The sequence below is a fragment of the Orbicella faveolata genome, unplaced genomic scaffold (assembly GCF_042242905.1).
Source record: "Orbicella faveolata isolate gen_17 unplaced genomic scaffold, um_ofav_v1 contig_2, whole genome shotgun sequence".
Taxonomy (NCBI): domain Eukaryota; kingdom Metazoa; phylum Cnidaria; class Anthozoa; order Scleractinia; family Merulinidae; genus Orbicella; species Orbicella faveolata.
In genome coordinates, this window is record NW_028301547.1 from 27837501 (window position 1) to 27854307 (window position 16807).

General features: G+C 39.0%; 1 protein-coding gene across 1 annotated transcript; it reads right to left on the reverse strand.

Moving 5' to 3' along the window:
• Positions 1-1344: 1344 nt before the first annotated feature.
• On the reverse strand, positions 1345-4893 carry LOC149112690 (uncharacterized). The gene is made up of 4 exons (XM_089289168.1): positions 4044-4893; positions 2666-2780; positions 2213-2338; positions 1345-1874 (listed from the first exon to the last, which is right to left on the reverse strand). The coding sequence occupies exons 1-4, from the start codon at positions 4227-4229 to the stop codon at positions 1729-1731; spliced, it is 573 nt and encodes a 190-aa protein (XP_089145294.1). The 5' UTR covers positions 4230-4893; the 3' UTR covers positions 1345-1728.
• Positions 4894-16807: the final 11914 nt, after the last annotated feature.

Here is a 16807-nt window from a genome sequence, read left to right on the forward strand (position 1 = left end):
AACTTGCAACATGTTACCTTGACCACATCTGGTACAAAAGTTTGCCGTTGGAACCGTCTCAGCGCCACAGTTTGAGCAAAACATCTTGGAACTCACGTGGACGCAGCCGACGCAGCCATGTTGGATTTAACCCCAACAGCCTTTGCGCGCAAATTAGTGTCCAGGACCCACGGATACAACACCTTTCTCTGGTTTTGGTTTTGCCGCGAGTTTTTGATTTCGCCGTGAGTTTTTGCTTTTGCCGTGAGCCTTTTGCTTTTGCCGTGAGTTTTTGGTTTTGCCGTGAGTTTTTGGTTTTGCCGTGAGCTTTTTGGTTTTGCCGTGAGCTTTTTGGTTTTGCCGTGAGTTTTTGGTTTTGCCGTGAGCTTTTTGGTTTTGCCGTGAGCTTTTTGGTTTTGCCGTGAGTTTTTGGTTTTGCCGTGAGCTTTTTCGGTTTTGCCGTGAGCATTTTGTTTTTGCCGTGAGATATTTGTTATTGCCGTGAGCTTTTTGGTTTTGCCGTGAGTTTTTGGTTTTGCCGTGAGCTTTTTCGGTTTTGCCGTGAGCATTTTGTTTTTGCCGTGAGGTATTTGTTATTGCCGTGAGCATTTTGGTTTTGCCGTGGGGAATTTGATATTGCCGTGACACTTTTGTTTTTGCCGTGAGGTATTTGTTATTGCCGTGGCAGTTGTGGGCCACCGTACAATCCTTCTTAGAATTGTTCAAATAATTTGATTGGCTAACGAAGCGACAGCTGTCAATCACAAACTGGACTTCGGCGAAGCTTTCAGTTTCGAGTAGTTTCGAGCGGCTTTCGAGAGAAGAACGATGCTTTCAAAGTTCTGTCGCTTTTTAGTTAATTTTCAAATAAGAATCTAAAGGCAGGTAACGGTTTGTAGTCCAGAGGAATTCGGCCGTATTGTGGCTCATGAAAGCGTGCACTTTTTCAATGGAAATTACGAAACCAGGAGCCGCTTGCGGATGAAAATGCGAAATACTGAGTTGAATTTGAAAGGAGCTACAGTTATTTACGGTTTGCAGCCGCTTGCAGCAAGATTGCCCGAACTAGCATAAAAGTTAGAAAGACTAAACTGCTCCCACTGATTCTACCCCGAGCACAGAGGAGAAATATCTAGAGCAAGCTTTGAGCTGACCACTCGTCGGTTCACTTCGCTGAGATGACCAGAAAATGAGCGTCACTACACTGCATGTAAGTGTTGTTTTGAGCAATTGAGCATTTTTGCGAAAATAAAGCTTCTCATCATAAACAGAGACAGCTCAATTGTTGTTTTCTGTCGTTGTTTTACTTCTTTAGTATAATTTCCGCCTTCGTAACAAATGTAATGTCTTTTATCGAAGCACTGGTTAGGTTGAGAATTTGTTTATTTCGCTACGTGTTTTGTCGGCGGGAATCTAGCAAAACTTGTTATTTTAGTACAGTTTTCACACTTCTGTTGCTAACGATGGCCTCCGTGAGCCATATTTACTGTAGACATAGAGCTCGTTTCCATTGCGTTTGTCTGAATCACAGGGGATGTTTAATTTGGGTCAAATTTATCAAAATTCCGAGGCAAATATTTGAAAGTCAGTTTACTGTCATTAACCCGCGCTCTGTTCTCTGATAAAGCACGCTGTTTCAGCCAATCAGGGCGTGCGTTATGTGGAAACTTTATTATAATTGTCTTTCACTTATAGTGGGTCGTCTGTGTTGTCCAGTTTATAAGTTTGTCATTACTCACTGTCATAAAATTAAAAGACGTAGAAATAGTTACCAGTGCAGTTTATTCCATCTCCATAAAATCCATCTTTGCACGTGCAGTTATAGGATCCCCGGGTGTTGTTACACACAGCATTATCACTACAGTTGTGTGTTCCGTTGGCACACTCGTCAATATCTGAAACAACAAAAGGAATCTAAATGGAAAATGTTTAATTGAAATGATGTGCTTACAAAATTGTTCGCTCTGACATAGAGTGTCTCTTTGTTACTATTTTATTTCCTCACGTATAAGTCACATCAAGTAACTTTCGATAACTTAGGCCCGTTCCAAAGGCCGCTCCATTCATGCGCCGAACCTAACTGATGAGTTAAGCACGGCAGAAGAGCGGTATTTGAATCAGTTTGGTTCGGCAGGTTAGGATTGATGCGACAAACAACATAACTCGCTTTTGAATATTAGTTTCAACTAGATGCACGAGATGCATTAACCCAAACTGCGTTACAGATAGTTACCAGTGCAGCTTATTCCATCTCCACCAAATCCATCTTTACACGTGCAGTTATAGGATCCCCGGGTGTTGTTACACACAGCACCGTTAACATCACATTTGTGTGTTCCGTCGGTACACTCGTCAATATCTAACACAATAAAAAAGATTCCTAAGGAATATCTATATCGTAACGACAATTGCTATTAAATTATCTCACTAGAGAGCAATTGTTATTATATTCCGTGTGATCTCCTAACATGTTCTGACTGTTAAACTTCTAAACAAGATCCGAGAACAGCAGTCGTAATAGCAACAACAACAACAACATCAAGAACAATAATGATAGCAGCAACAGAAAGCCAACTTTTGTAGTCGTAACTCCCTGTTATAACTTCTCATTCTTGATATTTAAGCCCCTCAAAATTCTATTGCTAAGTTGGGTAAGACCACCGATAACAAAAAAATGTATTAGTACCGTGTTCACAATCATGACCAGTAAATCCGGGAATACACAAACACTGGTAATGTCTGTCTGTAAAACCGGCCTGGCAGGTTGCGTTGTTCTGGCAAGGTTTCTTTGCACAAGCATTCTTCAACGAAAAGAACAAAAATAGCCGTTATTACAGCGACATCAATTGACGATATTCAACGGTTAAAACACATAAAAACTGTAAACACTAACTGAGCCACCTTGATTAATCGCATGAAGCGTTGATAATGGTAAATTTGTCAAATTTGATCAAGGTAAATTTGTCTTCCTTGAACAGTGAATTTGATGTGCACATAGTTATACCAAAATCTTGCCAACTACACCTTGAATACTTCGCTTTTGCTCAAATTTTACACGAAGGTGGCAGTAGTCGTTACTGGATATAGCTAAAGAAAACTATTATCATTATCATTTAGTAGAATTCTACCTGAACGGTAATGCAAATACAGCAATCTGATTGGCTGAGTGATCGCACACTATCAGCCATTAGTATAAATCTACAGGCGTTCTATCACGAATGCCTTCCTCTGATTGGCTACGCTACTCACTATCTACTCCGTTGTAGACAGTGAGTAGTGAGGCAGCGTGCGCTGGGACCACTTCTTTGTGTTTTCGACAAGGATTTAGATAAAGTTTGAACGACCAGTAGAGATTTATACTAAAACAATTAGATTATGATTTCTATGCATAATAGTTGAGGCCGTCTACGAAATGGCGACGTTTTTGAGTTTCTCCAAAGCTTTAGAGGAACACTTTGATGCGTGAGAAGTCTAAAAGAAGGAGATTTTCGGTTTCTTGACTTAAATTATATTAAATTAAATTATTGAAAAAAAAAATGATGCACGCGAACACAATTGCAATTTCAATTCAATCCGAGTCATCTTTCCAAGGCGCGAAGACGGCGAAGTTTAACAATACGTCGAGAATAATTGCAAATCGTTATTTGTAGTGAATTTCAGTTAGAATTCTACTACAACAAATTAGATTATTCGCTCTCGATTTCTATGAGGTGACAGTTGATTCGGTCATGGGCCTCGTCAACTATCACCTCATAGAAATCTCGAGTTTATAATCTAAGTTATTAAATAGTGGCACGTAAATCCCACTGGGGCAAGAAATGTTTCCCTTAGCAACCTATGTACCTCTGCCCAAGAGCCCTATCCAGGCCTGTTATGTATTTGGTCCCAGTTCTCAAAAAACCTTAGATGCTAAGCTCTAACCCCACCCCCGGCCTCCCCTTTTCAATACAGGATTTTGAACTCTTTTCGAGGTCGTGTCAAAAAATCCTTAAAAAAAAAATCCGTTCAGCATTTTAGATTTCAAACTGAAGTTGTTACCTTCAACTTTTGAATTTCATGCTTACTTCGGCTCCGCGATACACATAATTTTCGTTCTTCGCGAGGTCGCCTGAGTGTTCGTTGTCGTGTTCATAAGTAGCGCTATTCAGATCACACTTGTGTTTTCCATTTCCCTCTTCCTTCTTGTTAAAATTATAACTGACACAGTTTGGCTCCATGTAGCATTGCAACTCGCAGAAATCTTCATCCATGACGCCAATGGTACGAATCACGTGATTATTCAGCCGGTAGCCATGGATTGGAGCACTTGTGAATCTCAAATTGCGACAATGACCTGAAAAAGGTAAATTTGGACATGCCACTCTTACGCTCAAAAGTTACTTTAAGTAAATAGAATAATAAAACAAATTTCAAAAGATGGAGGTGGACGCCCTGACTCGAATTCATGTGCGGCCTCTTAACCATCTGATTCTTGAGCCAGTATTACCGAGCGGGTACATTGTTCAGGAGGTCCATTTAGACTTTTGCTACACACTCATGGACTGTTGGTGAATATAAACTCTAACGAAAGAAGGGAGGCGATCAAGTAACTCTTTAACTCTGCCGGCGTCGTTTTTAGTCCGAACTCCGAAGGACGGAGTACTGTTATGGTTAGAATATTGGAAATGGTATTTTAAGCAAGCGAAATGCCAGTTCCTGATCAAAAACAAGCGCCTCAGATGTCAATTTTTTTGTCAGTTGGACATAATATGACGACATCTGTTAACTATTTTTGCTAGAGTGTGAACTGGCTCGCAGGGTAGGTGAGGCAAGTCTTTGATAATACAAAGAAACTGCCTCTTTCCCACTCCCTCGGAGACTTTTGTGGTAATTATTGATCAAAGATCTACCAGAATCGCCGACCTGAACACATGTGAAACAAAACTACGGAACACTGCGCAAAGTTTAAAATTGACTTTCTCGTCCACGGTATAGAACTATCACTAGTTCAACCGAATGTATCGCTTATTAGATTAGCATTCTCTTCTAGAGGAATTGTTTTGGTGTTATAAACTTTTGCTTTCTTAACAGATGGACAACAGCACGCATTTGGATGACACAAATACACTTTTAAGAACGCTTATATCCAAGTCACTATTTTCAGAAACAGCATTACGCAGCGTTATAGATAGATCAACCTTATTGCTGCCGTTAGGTGAAGCGTGATAACTTCGCACTTTCCGTTTGGAAGCGCTCGTTTAACACGTATTAAATAAAACTCTACCACAATACTTGAATTACCTTTCTTTGTCAATTTGACCGCGCCGACAGCGTGATGACTAACTACTTATTAACCGAGAGTGAGGTCTTTATGGAAAAATCTAAGACCGAGACCTTGCCGTATTGACCGAGCGATAGCGAGATTAATACGGCAAAGCTGAGGTTTGAGATTTTCCCATGAAAACAGAACGTTCGAGGTTATCAAGTTGTTTATTATATGGCTTTTTACTTTGTTTTGGGCAGCGGTCAACTAAAAAAAACACCTGACCTCAATGACCTTAAAACTTGAGCCCGCGATATAGTCACGTGATACTGGTCGGTGGATAGCTTGTTTTAACATGTGCCAATTGACCATAACGTGCATGTCCAATATCAAAGATTTACGCTGTAAACCAAGGCTGCATGTCTCAATCAACCTATTAGCTGGAGTATGGCTGCCTTGTTGCGTGACTTTAGTCCTCGTCGTCGTGCGCACGCGCCCACAAGCAATACCGCTAGCCATGATATCCATGAGAATATCCATTTATGGGTTTCCTTTTCTTTCCTATATGAGTATGGAGCTCCGCTTGGGCGGAGTTCCGCCATAAAAGGTGAAATTTGTCTGCTGGAGTCGTTTGAGCTGAGCAAAAGTGTCAAGTCAGTTATTCAAACTTGTCGAGTGGGAGTAGTTTTGTTTGTTGTCTTTTCTGCCAACAAACAAAACCACATACACAAAATATGCCTTCTTGTTGCTAGACTGTTCGCAGCCGGTCTTAGGTTCTCAAGTTCGATGTGGGTTAATTCCCGCGAAAGTGAAACAACAAGGGCGCTGTGGACGAGAATGGATTGGAGTTAAAAAGATTATTTTCCTCTCGTTTGTGGACCACGCTTTTCTCATCCCAATACCCTCTCGTCATAAAAACCCTCGCTCCTTACTCTATGTCTGATTCACGAATAAAAAAAACGTAAGCAGCTTACCTTGTAGTTTTCTTAGCTATGACATTAATTTCCTTTATATCATCAGTCAAACTTCAAGAAAACGCCAAATCAAATAGCACATTTTGAAAGTCGCAAGCCACGATAAAACGTATTCAGACTACCCACTTCCAAGAAGACAGGTCATTATTTATTTTGTATGCCACTCAATGTAAAAACAAACTCTTATACAAACGTTTTTTTCTCAATTTCGTCTGAATTGGGGAAACACTAAGGATAACAAAGAAAAAAATATACGATAGAATATATCAGCTCGCTTTTTCCGAGATTATAATTTTTTCGACAAATGATAAAAACGTGACGGTATTTTAAGAGATTTGCATAGGCATGACAAGACCACCTGTTCAAGCTAAGTGTAAGTCAAAACCTCCTCTTTGCGGTGTGTTAGCGTTTTAATGCAGTGACTTATTAAGAGCGAATGTGCCCCAAAATCGAACATTTTCAAAATATGGCGGCGACAGCCAAACCATCAATTCAGCTCATATTGTCAGGTTAGGTAGGCCTTAGTTTGAACAAATCACAAATTTTGGCTCAGTTTAGTTTGCCAAACTGTACGAAAAAGCAAAAAGAGCTATAGAAAAAAAAAAAAAAAAGACTGGTAATTATTTCCCCTTAGTTTTAAATTCAAATTCCAAAGTGTTTTTGCAAATGACGGAAATCAACCCCCAAACCCGACATTTGACTGATTTGGTTACTTAACGTCCCTAAACTGTTATCATTGAGAAAACAGTAGTTTCAGATTTCGCCACCGACTACATCTGCTGCCTTTAAATAGACTTAAACAAAAAATCTCTTTAGGTTTTCGTTAAACTTACACTTCAGTTTGCTTACCATTTAAGTCCTTGTAATATCAGTATTTTTTTTTACTCTTTTTAGAGATGAAAAACTGAAAACATTCGCTGGTTAAAAACGATTCGAGCTTCGACTCCTCCAACGCCAGTCTTCGACAGGTGCAATGATAAAAAAATGGTGAAAAGGGATCTGGAATAGAAATGCTATGCAAGACTACAACAGAATAAAATCTGGAAATAAATCTAGGAATTTTGCTGAAAAGAGTGTTATATTGTCCTAGAGGCTAGAGTTATTGCAAAATCTGAAGGTTACCATTGTATCCCAACTTCTCCCTAATACGGTAATTGTATTTGAGTTAACGTGGGAAAAAGGCCGTACACATGCACAGGAATTCTACAGCTTTAGGCCGTTCCAGTTTCACGGTCACGACTTTTAAAATGCCTTGTTTTGGACCCAAATAAGTTGCAAATTTACTAGTAACCCGTGTTTTTGTTTTTCTTGCACGTAGAAAATTTTAAAACAAGTGAATGTTGTGAGCATTCCTAATCTGCGCAAAGCGTTGGCTGATTAATTATCATTCCGACCGCAGCAAGGCTATACATTAATAAAAGTCTCGTCTGGACGCCTTAATTAAGTGGAATTGAGTCAGTGAAGGGTGCTGAAAACTCTCGTTCATCCTTTTGCTACACGGTAATAGCAACAACTAAGATCAGATCGCCGCACATGGGCAGAGAAGTGCAAGATATACCGTTTATACCATCTTATAATATTTTTGACAAATGATAAAAGCATGACAGTATTTTAACAAATTTGAATGGACATGACAAAGCCACCTGTTCAAGTTAAGTGTAAGTTAAAACTTCCTCTCGGTGGTGTGTTGACGTTTTAACGAAGTGACTTATTAAAACAATTTTAATTTACCCCAGACAGTTGATTAACATTTTACCAACAACAAATTTTAGCTCAGTTTAGTTTTCCACACTGTACGAAAAAGCAAAAAAAAAAAATATAGGAAAAGAAAACTGGTAATTATTTCAGCTTAGTTTTAAATTCAAATTCAAAATTGTGTTCGCCAATGACGGAAATCTAACCCAAAATCCGACATTTATTTATTTAAGTTCACCTATTTACAATACTCAACTTACATACAACAAATTTTCATTAGACAGAGAGACCACTACAGCGTAGCCAATTGCCGTGGATCCCAGGGTACTGGTAAGAATTAAACTTAAGCTACTCATATATAAACAAGAAGAATCAAAAGGAAACAAAACAAAAGATCAAATTGCTAGAAAAACCCCGACGGCGGGCACAGAAGAGACCTCGCTATGTTGCAACTGGGACATTTCGTTCATTTGGTTACTTAACGTCCTTAAACTGTCGTCATTGAAAAACAGTATCAGTTCAGATTTCGCTACCGACTGCATTTGCTGCCTTCAAATAAATCTTATATAGGAAATCTCTTTAGGTTTTTGTGAAACGCTTGAGTTTACTTACCATTAAATTCTTTGTAATATCAGTTGTTTTTTTTAACTCTTTTGAGAGATGAAAATCTTTGAAACCATTCGCTGGTTAAAACTGTTTAGAGCTTCGACTGCTGCAACTGCCGCCTTCGACAGGTGCAATGATAAAAAAGTGGTGAAAACGGATCTGGAATGGAAATGCTATGAAAGACTACAACAGAGTACTACTATGGATATAAATCTAAGAATTTTGTTGAAAAAGGTGTTCTATTGTCCAAGAAGTAGGCTAGAGTTATTGCAAAGTCTGAAGCTTGTCATTTTGTGCTAGGATTCCAGCTAATTTTTAATGACGGTAATAACATGAAAAAAGCTCACATACATGGTTAGCAACTCTACAGCTTTAGGCCGTTGCAGTTTCACTGTCACGATTTTTAACATGCCTGGCTTTGTACACAAATAAGTTGCAAAATTACTTATAACGTGTTACGATTTTTTAGGTGTTTCTTTTTTTACTTTCTTGCACGTAGAAAATTTTAAAACGGGTGAATGTTGTGAGCATTCATAATCTGCGCAAAGTGTTGGCTGATTAATTATCATTCCGACCGCGGCAAAGCTATACATTAATAAAAGTCTCGGCTGGACGCCTTAATTAAGTGGAATTGAGTCAGTCAAGAATGCTGAAAACTCTCCTTCATCCATTTGCTACACTGTAATAACAACAAAACAAGCTGCACTAAAACAAAAATATTCTCGAACATTGACTGAAGACAACCTTACCTTGCGTCTCTGGGATCAAGGAAGCCAACAAGACGAAAGCAAAGCAAAAAGATACAACGGGCATCTCTTAAGATAGTCTCGTGATAACTTTGTAAAACAGCTTTAAGATATCACATTCCAGCGAGAAGCTAAAACGTCTGGTTCAACTTTGAGTACTATGATGGGCTAAACTTCGACACCTCCATGAGTCAGCAGTTTTAACTCGTTAATCTGTTAAACCACCAGCTCCAGAAATAGCCACACATTAATCATTGGTGGTCACAGCAACAGAAGAGTTCCTCTGAACTGTGGTTGGTGGATGAATCTTTTTTGCATGGTAAACAATGCTATGATGTTGACGTATTGTCATGACATCGTTTGTACTCTAAATAAGAAGGCGATGATGTTGCTGAATGAACGTGATATATATTGTTCTAGCGTTTAACGTGAAAACAAGAAATTTTTTATTCAATTTTAGAAAAATAATGAGACTTGATTAGCGCGGTTACCTGCGTCCGATAAAGTATAAAAAGACCCGAGTCGTCGACACTAGCTGGGCTGTTTGTCGCAATACATCAGTATTTTCATGTCATATGCATATGTCATATGCATATGCACATATGCATATATATTTTCATGTCATATGCATATATGAGAGCGACGCGAATCATGAACTCATTGGTCTCTTTTGTTTTGATTAGTTCGAGAATGACAGAATGACGAATTAAATTCTAATGTAGCTCAAACAAAACAGGGCCGCCTCCATTGCCTAATACGTGCAGTAAAATAATATTTGAACATCGGTATTAACAGCAATCCCGAGATCATAATAGGCCATTTCCCAGATGAGTTTTATCTCTGTGTCAAAATGAGTCTTCGTGCGAAACCATTCATACGAGAATGAGTTCCGCCTGAAGATTCACTTTCATGAAAATTCAATTCATCTTGATATGAAAGGTTTTGCACGAAGACTCGTTTTAAAACAGAGGCACAAGGTAACTCGGAAATAGCGCACAGTTGTCACGTAATCTGCATATTTTTGTATGGCTTTGAATGATACTGGAAGGTTTTTAACCAATAAGAAATTGTACGACCAAGCACCACGTATCGCGCGGGAGAATTTAAGATTTCCTCGTGCGGCTTAACAATAATCTCTTCCCTTTGGAAGCGTCATTTTCTGGCCTTTGACTCTTTGTAATGAGCGAGCCGTCTCGTCACTGACCTTTTCTCGTGAACATTTCTCTATGATCTTCACAAAATAATAAAAAATATACCATGAAAACCTTCCACAAATGACAAATAATTTATTAAATACTGTTACTACTGTTAACTTAGTTTTACTGTTGTCAATGGAACAGGTTTTTCCTCACTGAAGCCAACTTTGTCAGATCATCGCACTTGCGCAAAAGAGTGCCGCACGCTGTCTGAAGAAAATTCAATCCGAACCTTTAGATCAGGAGTTCAGAATGCAATAACTAAGAACGCTATCACCCTCAAGTTTGAGCAGGCAAAAAAATACATTAAGAAAACGGTCAAAGGGGAAACAGTCAATTATTGGCGCCATTTAGGGACCGTTCATTTTTTATAAGGTAGGGGGGGCTGGTGGGATTTGGGGGGGGGCCATGCGAAAAAAAATGGCTTTCGAGGGGGGGCCATCCCAAAAAAATAAGGGAAAAAGGGGGGGTCACGTGAAATATTTTAGTAAAACTTTAAAATGGCATAATGTTTGAATATCAAAAAAATTGCTATAGAATAAACATAGAAGGCAGGATACAAATTTATTACAAACTTTCCTTCTGCTTTAAAAAAACGTTTGGCGACAAAAAGCATTTGTAGCTACTGAAAAGAAGTATTTAACACTGTTATTTTCGAATGCAACTTTCACCGGCACTCATCTTCATCTCCGCTGTCGTCGAGTTCTTCGTTGCCGCTTGTGCTGCTATGGGAGTCTCTTTCACCAATGCTGCAAGAGGCAGCAATGCTTTCCGTCAGAGTGTACTCTTCAGGGTACATGAAGGTGTAAACATAATCTCTGACTTCCCGCTCAAGGTTGGTGGGGATTCTGCTTCTTGCAGCATTGGTGAAATAATTTCCTTCCAAGAGCTGGGCGATGTATGGCCCATCTCTTCTAAATATCGACGTGGCAACATCCTCAACTTTAAGACACTCTTCCGGGACGGCCGTTCTAGGAGGGTACACAAGGCATTGTGGAAGATCATTTCCTAGCGGGTTTCCAACACAGATTCCATAAACTCGTTGGACGTTGTTTTCAGTCCGCTTCCTCTTTCTTTCATTTGACTTTCTGCGGTTTTCTTTTTTCCTTCTCCTTTTGTTGATGTGCTGTTTGAGTATGCCTTTGAATATGCTGTTATAATTGCTCTTCTTATTTTCTAGTGCTTCCATGTCCTGCGTGACCTTCGTCAACTTAGCTTCTATACATTTGATCTGTTTTACATTAAAACTGTGGGCAAATTCTTCGCCCTGCTTTAAAGCAAGCCCATTGGACTGAAAGAGTGTGGAATCGTGTTTCTTTACATCTTTCAATATGACATTCAACTTTTTCACCATTGCTCTGTGCTCTTTGATGGAGAAGTTCAGTTTTCTTCCATCACTGGGCTTCAACTGGTACCCTTGCATGGAAAACTCACTCGCCCTTTCTGAACAGCCATCCGCACCTAGAAAAATTGCTCCTTTTGCTTGTAAGATGTCAAACTGCCTGGATCGTTCAGCTGTAAACCTTTTCTTAAACGACTCGTCGCTTTCGCCATTATTGCGCATTTTGGAATGAGCCTCTTTCATGATGCTCATGTAGTAATGCGCTCTTTCCCCGATTGGATTCACAATATAAAGAAGAAAGAGCATGGAAGTGGCAGGCTGGTTTTATCTGACCCAGAGAGCGTTGCTCTATTTGCAGATAAGTTTATTCTCAAATCGAAGTTTGTGGTGGATTATCTTCAGCATCTTGAAGTGCTGGAATTTAAAAGGAAAAAGAGGGCAGAAGAAAAGGCAAAGTTAAGTAGGGAGGAGGATTATCCTTGGACTGAGTTGTGCGAAGGTCTAACCAAGCTTAAAAAGCTACGTGTTCCAGAACTAAACAAGAAGATCTGTTAGATCTTAAAACCGCGCTTTTAAAATTTAACTATTTTCTTAGCACTACAGTTGCAACGCAGTGTACATTCGAAAGTAATCCTTGATGATTCATTGATTACTGTAGACATCACATCACTTGATCAACACAGACTGTACTATTGCACCATCAGTCGTAGCCCTTGCGAAATCTCCGATGACGTAATAGTGTTAATCTGGAACTTTCTTTGGGATATGTATGGGCATGAAGATACGAACACTATTAACAACAGCTTTCTTTCTTAAAAGTCAAGTTTAAATTTAATATTTTCCTTGAGTAAAGGGCTAGCAAAGAAGTCACACGAGTCACATAATTCAAGAATTGCGTTATCGACAGCTATCTTTAGTACGGTGGTTATTTCCCTACCAATGACGTAATCATTGCATGTCCTGACATGTTCTTTGCTTGGCTTGCAAATATTTCATTTTCCTTCCGATCTATGAACTCGCTGCGATGAAAGAGCCAAAGAATTTACTTCATTTGCCTAAAACCACAAGAAATACTCGCAAACTTGCAAATAAATTAATGACCGTCGCTTCTGGCGAAATAAACTTCCAAAGTAAACACGATCTTATTAGTCACGTAGCGAAAGTAAAAGCTGCAACGTTAACGCATTCCATGGCTGACGTAATACCTTTTTTTAGCGTATTTATTAATCCCTTTGAATCCAACGCTTCGATAAAACCAAAAGAAAATATATTTTACCCACAACAAAGGAAACAATATCCGTAAAATTATCCGTGTATTGATGTTTTAACAGCTTCTGGCGGAAAAAACATCACACGTTGCGTGACTCGGAATTTGGTCGAGCGGAGGTCTGCGTCTGGTCACCGACAAAAAAAAAAAATAATAAACCACGGGTAAACCTAGAACCGCGCTCGGCCCATGGCCGCGCGGTTAACAAGTACTCAAACCACCACGGCTGAAGCAGCATTTGAAAAGCAGCAAGAGTGAGAAAGTAAAGGCAATACACCGATTCCAGAAAAAAACCGGAAGTTGCACGCAAGCGAGGCTTAATAGCCCTCGAGCTTTCAAAATGGCGGACGAAATGCTGGGGAAGAACGAAAAAATTCGAATGTATGTAGGTTAGAGCTACTTGTCTGGAGCAAATGTGGTAAAGAAAAGGAAAAGAGTTGGACACAAATGTTGTGCGGCTGCAAACTCTAATAATCGAAGCAAAAACCGACTGAGTTTCCTTCGGACAAGCTAGCCAGATAAACAAAGAAGAAAAAACTGGGAAATACTTATGCAAAGGGGAGATGTCTATTTTACCTCGGTAGGAAATAATTTTTGTTTTTCCGAGTACTTCTTGCCAAGTGATTTTAAACTGAGTACACTTTTTGAAACTGGGAGCCGTACCCTCGGCTTTCCCTTGGGCAAAAGTTGATGAGGAATCTCTGTGTAGAGCAAAATATGTGATGCATCTGAGTCTGGTATATGAATACCCATCAGCTTCAATCAACTTAGGAATTAATCAGTTTTCATGCCTCTGAGGTAAACAAAAAAGTTTCCCAAAAACAATGTTGAATGTGGAAGGACATTAGTGATTTAAATACAGCCATTGATGAATTTTGAATATTTTTTACTCGCTTAATATTTCAGCAAGATCTGGCTTTTAGGTTTAATGTTTCAGAACTAGTAGTGTCAGATAAATTATTGCATGGGCCAATTTCCTGTACTTGATGTTGGGGAGCCAGCCCATTAATTATTTACCTGAAGTTTTCCTAGGCTGAATTTGAAAACATAAGGTGCAGAATAGACTGCAGAGAGATAACAGGTCAGACACCCAAGACCTGGACATCCAAAAGTGAACTTTACTCTGAATAAGTCTGACAACACATTTTAAGGCCTAGTAGGAATTTTCCTTAATGTCGTAGATTTGATAGACAGCTTGTACTGGCAAGCAGGAAGGTTATAATCTTCATCCATTCTATGCAACCAAGTAAATCAGAACTGACTATAATTTTAATACCAATTAAAATTATGAAGACTGTTTTCCAACCATGAACCAGAACTGCAAATGTAAGAATACAAGCTGAAATGGCTATTAGGAGAATAAATGGATGGCATGTATTTGATGGTGTAACTCCACTAAGGTTGTGCAGAGTTGTTAATCAACCCTGGATAGTGAGCTATTTGCTTGTAAACTGGCAGAAAAAAGTTATCTGATGTTTATTTGTCATTTGGTAGTGACTTTAAACAGAGTACATGATATTGTTCATCAGTGGTAATTAAATATTTGGTGATTTCCACCGTACTGAAATTGTGCATTATGTGGCTTCATGTTCTATTTTCTGGCACAGGGTGTAACATAGAAGGACACATGGTAGAGCTGGTGTGTAATTTTGCTAATAACATAAAAGTGCAATTGAATTTGACCTCATTGAGAATTTCCTACATTGTATGATCTTATAGATTCCCAATTGTTTTGAACTATTTTGAAATATTTATTCAAATATTCATCACCAGAGAAAAACTGGAAGTAGCTGAATTCTCTCATATTAGATGCTGGACAAACTTTTTGGACCTTTGATATACATTATTTATTTTGGCTTTAGCAATAATCACATTGTGTAAGGCCACCTCTAAGCATTAGGTAAGCCAATTCATATATAATATATTTATCATAAACTGTTCAATATTCTTTAGCATCTCCTTCCACCATTCTATGTCCAAGGCATTTTGCTCATTAAAAATTTGTAGTTACTTTCAATTTATAGCCAGGACATTCCAAAGTCTGTTCACAACAAAGAGTAGTTGTTTTACATTGTACATCATAAACTGAAGTTCATATGACTCTTGTTTACTTTTAAACCAGTGTCAAACATTTTGCATATTGATTTTATAAGGCAATCTTTCAGGGTCTCACTATCCATAACAATGACATTCCTAGCTTAAATTATTTCATGGAGATTGCCCTTACTTGGGTCTGTAACCTCAGTCCAGCTGGGGGACCCTGGGGAGGCCCCCAAAATTTCCCTTTTCTCTTGAACAAAAAAAAGCATTTTGTTACTTGCACCTTCGTCGATCCCTGTTGATGCATTATTTCAGTGTACTTGTTCATTACTAGTTGCTAGTTTTCTGGGCCATCTTTCATGGCATGTGACTGAGAGTCTTTGTTACACTGTAGTACACGTCACTGATAATTTTATTGGTGATTTGACTGATGAATCAGCTTTGTGATTGCGTCCTACCCTGTAACGCAATGATGCTGTCACTGTACCGAACCCTTGCTTATACCATTCTTGGCGAGTAGATCGTGGTCTTGTTTGATACTCTGATTAGCATCTTTTGAACTTTTAAAAGGATTTCCCTTTATTCGCTAACACCGATCGTTAATTTATGAAGAGAGATTGGATGTTCTCAAACTTGAGAAGACTGAAGTCGTCAGTGAAAAATGAATCAGCCGTAGGAAATTTTTAAAAGTGTTTTGTTGCAATATTCCCGATATCCGACACAATTTTTAAATTTACTTCCGTATGTTCTTTCGATCTCTTGCTGTAGCTTTAGTAAAGCATTCTTCGGGTCAGGGTCGTAAACTTTTACAATTTTCATTTCATTCAGATTCTTTTTCCTAAACCGACCATGAACAAAGTTCTTTTAGGCAATGGAAATGGTGAGAACAGGTTGTTTTTGTGCATATTGGAGATCGTGACAATCGAAGGATGGAAAACATACCCGTCTAAAAGTTCCTTTATTTTGCCCCTTTGATTTATACGGCGACTTTTAAGCCAGAATTTCGATTGGTTGAGTGTCAATTTTTCAATGTTCTTCGCTCACACTGACGCCGGGAATATCATCAGAAGAGAGATTGGCCTTTCTTCTTCGTTCGCCATGTTGCTTTAATTACCGCGAGGGCTATTAAGCCTCGTTTCGGTGCAACTTCTGGTTTTTTCTGGAATCGGTGTATTGTAAGACATTCATGCTTGCAGCAGAAGAGTCCTCTCAGAGCTGGCCAACCAACACTGAGAAATGCCAGGACATTGACACAAAATGACAACAGGGCAAGTACTGACAGCAGTGAAACGGATGAAAGTGACAATGATGAGTATGACAGTGATGCCATTGACTCTGGGGGAGAAGATGACTCAAGTGACGTAATTCTCGCATTCATCAATTCAGATGAGGAAGATACCAATGAGAGGCCAAATGCCACACGCTCAGGGCGAGCCATAACTAGGAGATCCGAAATTGACTTCTCTTTCTTTTGATTTGTTTTTTAAACAACAGCTCTCTGTCGTATAGAGATTGTAAATATTGTCTTCATAGTGAGCACAATAACGTGAAGTAGGGGGATAATAGAGAAATATTAAAAAAGTTGAAATCTAAATATTGTTTGTTCAATTTTTTTTTTTGGGGGGGGGTCATCCCAAAAAATGACCGCTATAAGGGGGGGCCATGTGAAAAAATTGGTAAGCTGAGGGGGGGTCATGCGATTTTTAAATGGTGCTTCCCA

Excerpts from the sequence above, each read along its gene's own strand:
- LOC149112690 (XM_089289168.1), bottom strand. The coding sequence starts at position 4,229 with ATGGATGAAGATTTCTGCGAGTTGCAATGCTACATGGAGCCAAACTGT. Across the intron at positions 2,339-2,665 it reads TGGTCATGATTGTGAACACG|ATATTGACGAGTGTACCGAC; the intron begins GTACTAATACAT and ends TTATTGTGTTAG. Across the intron at positions 1,875-2,212 it reads AGATGGAATAAGCTGCACTG|ATATTGACGAGTGTGCCAAC; the intron begins GTAACTATCTGT and ends TTGTTGTTTCAG.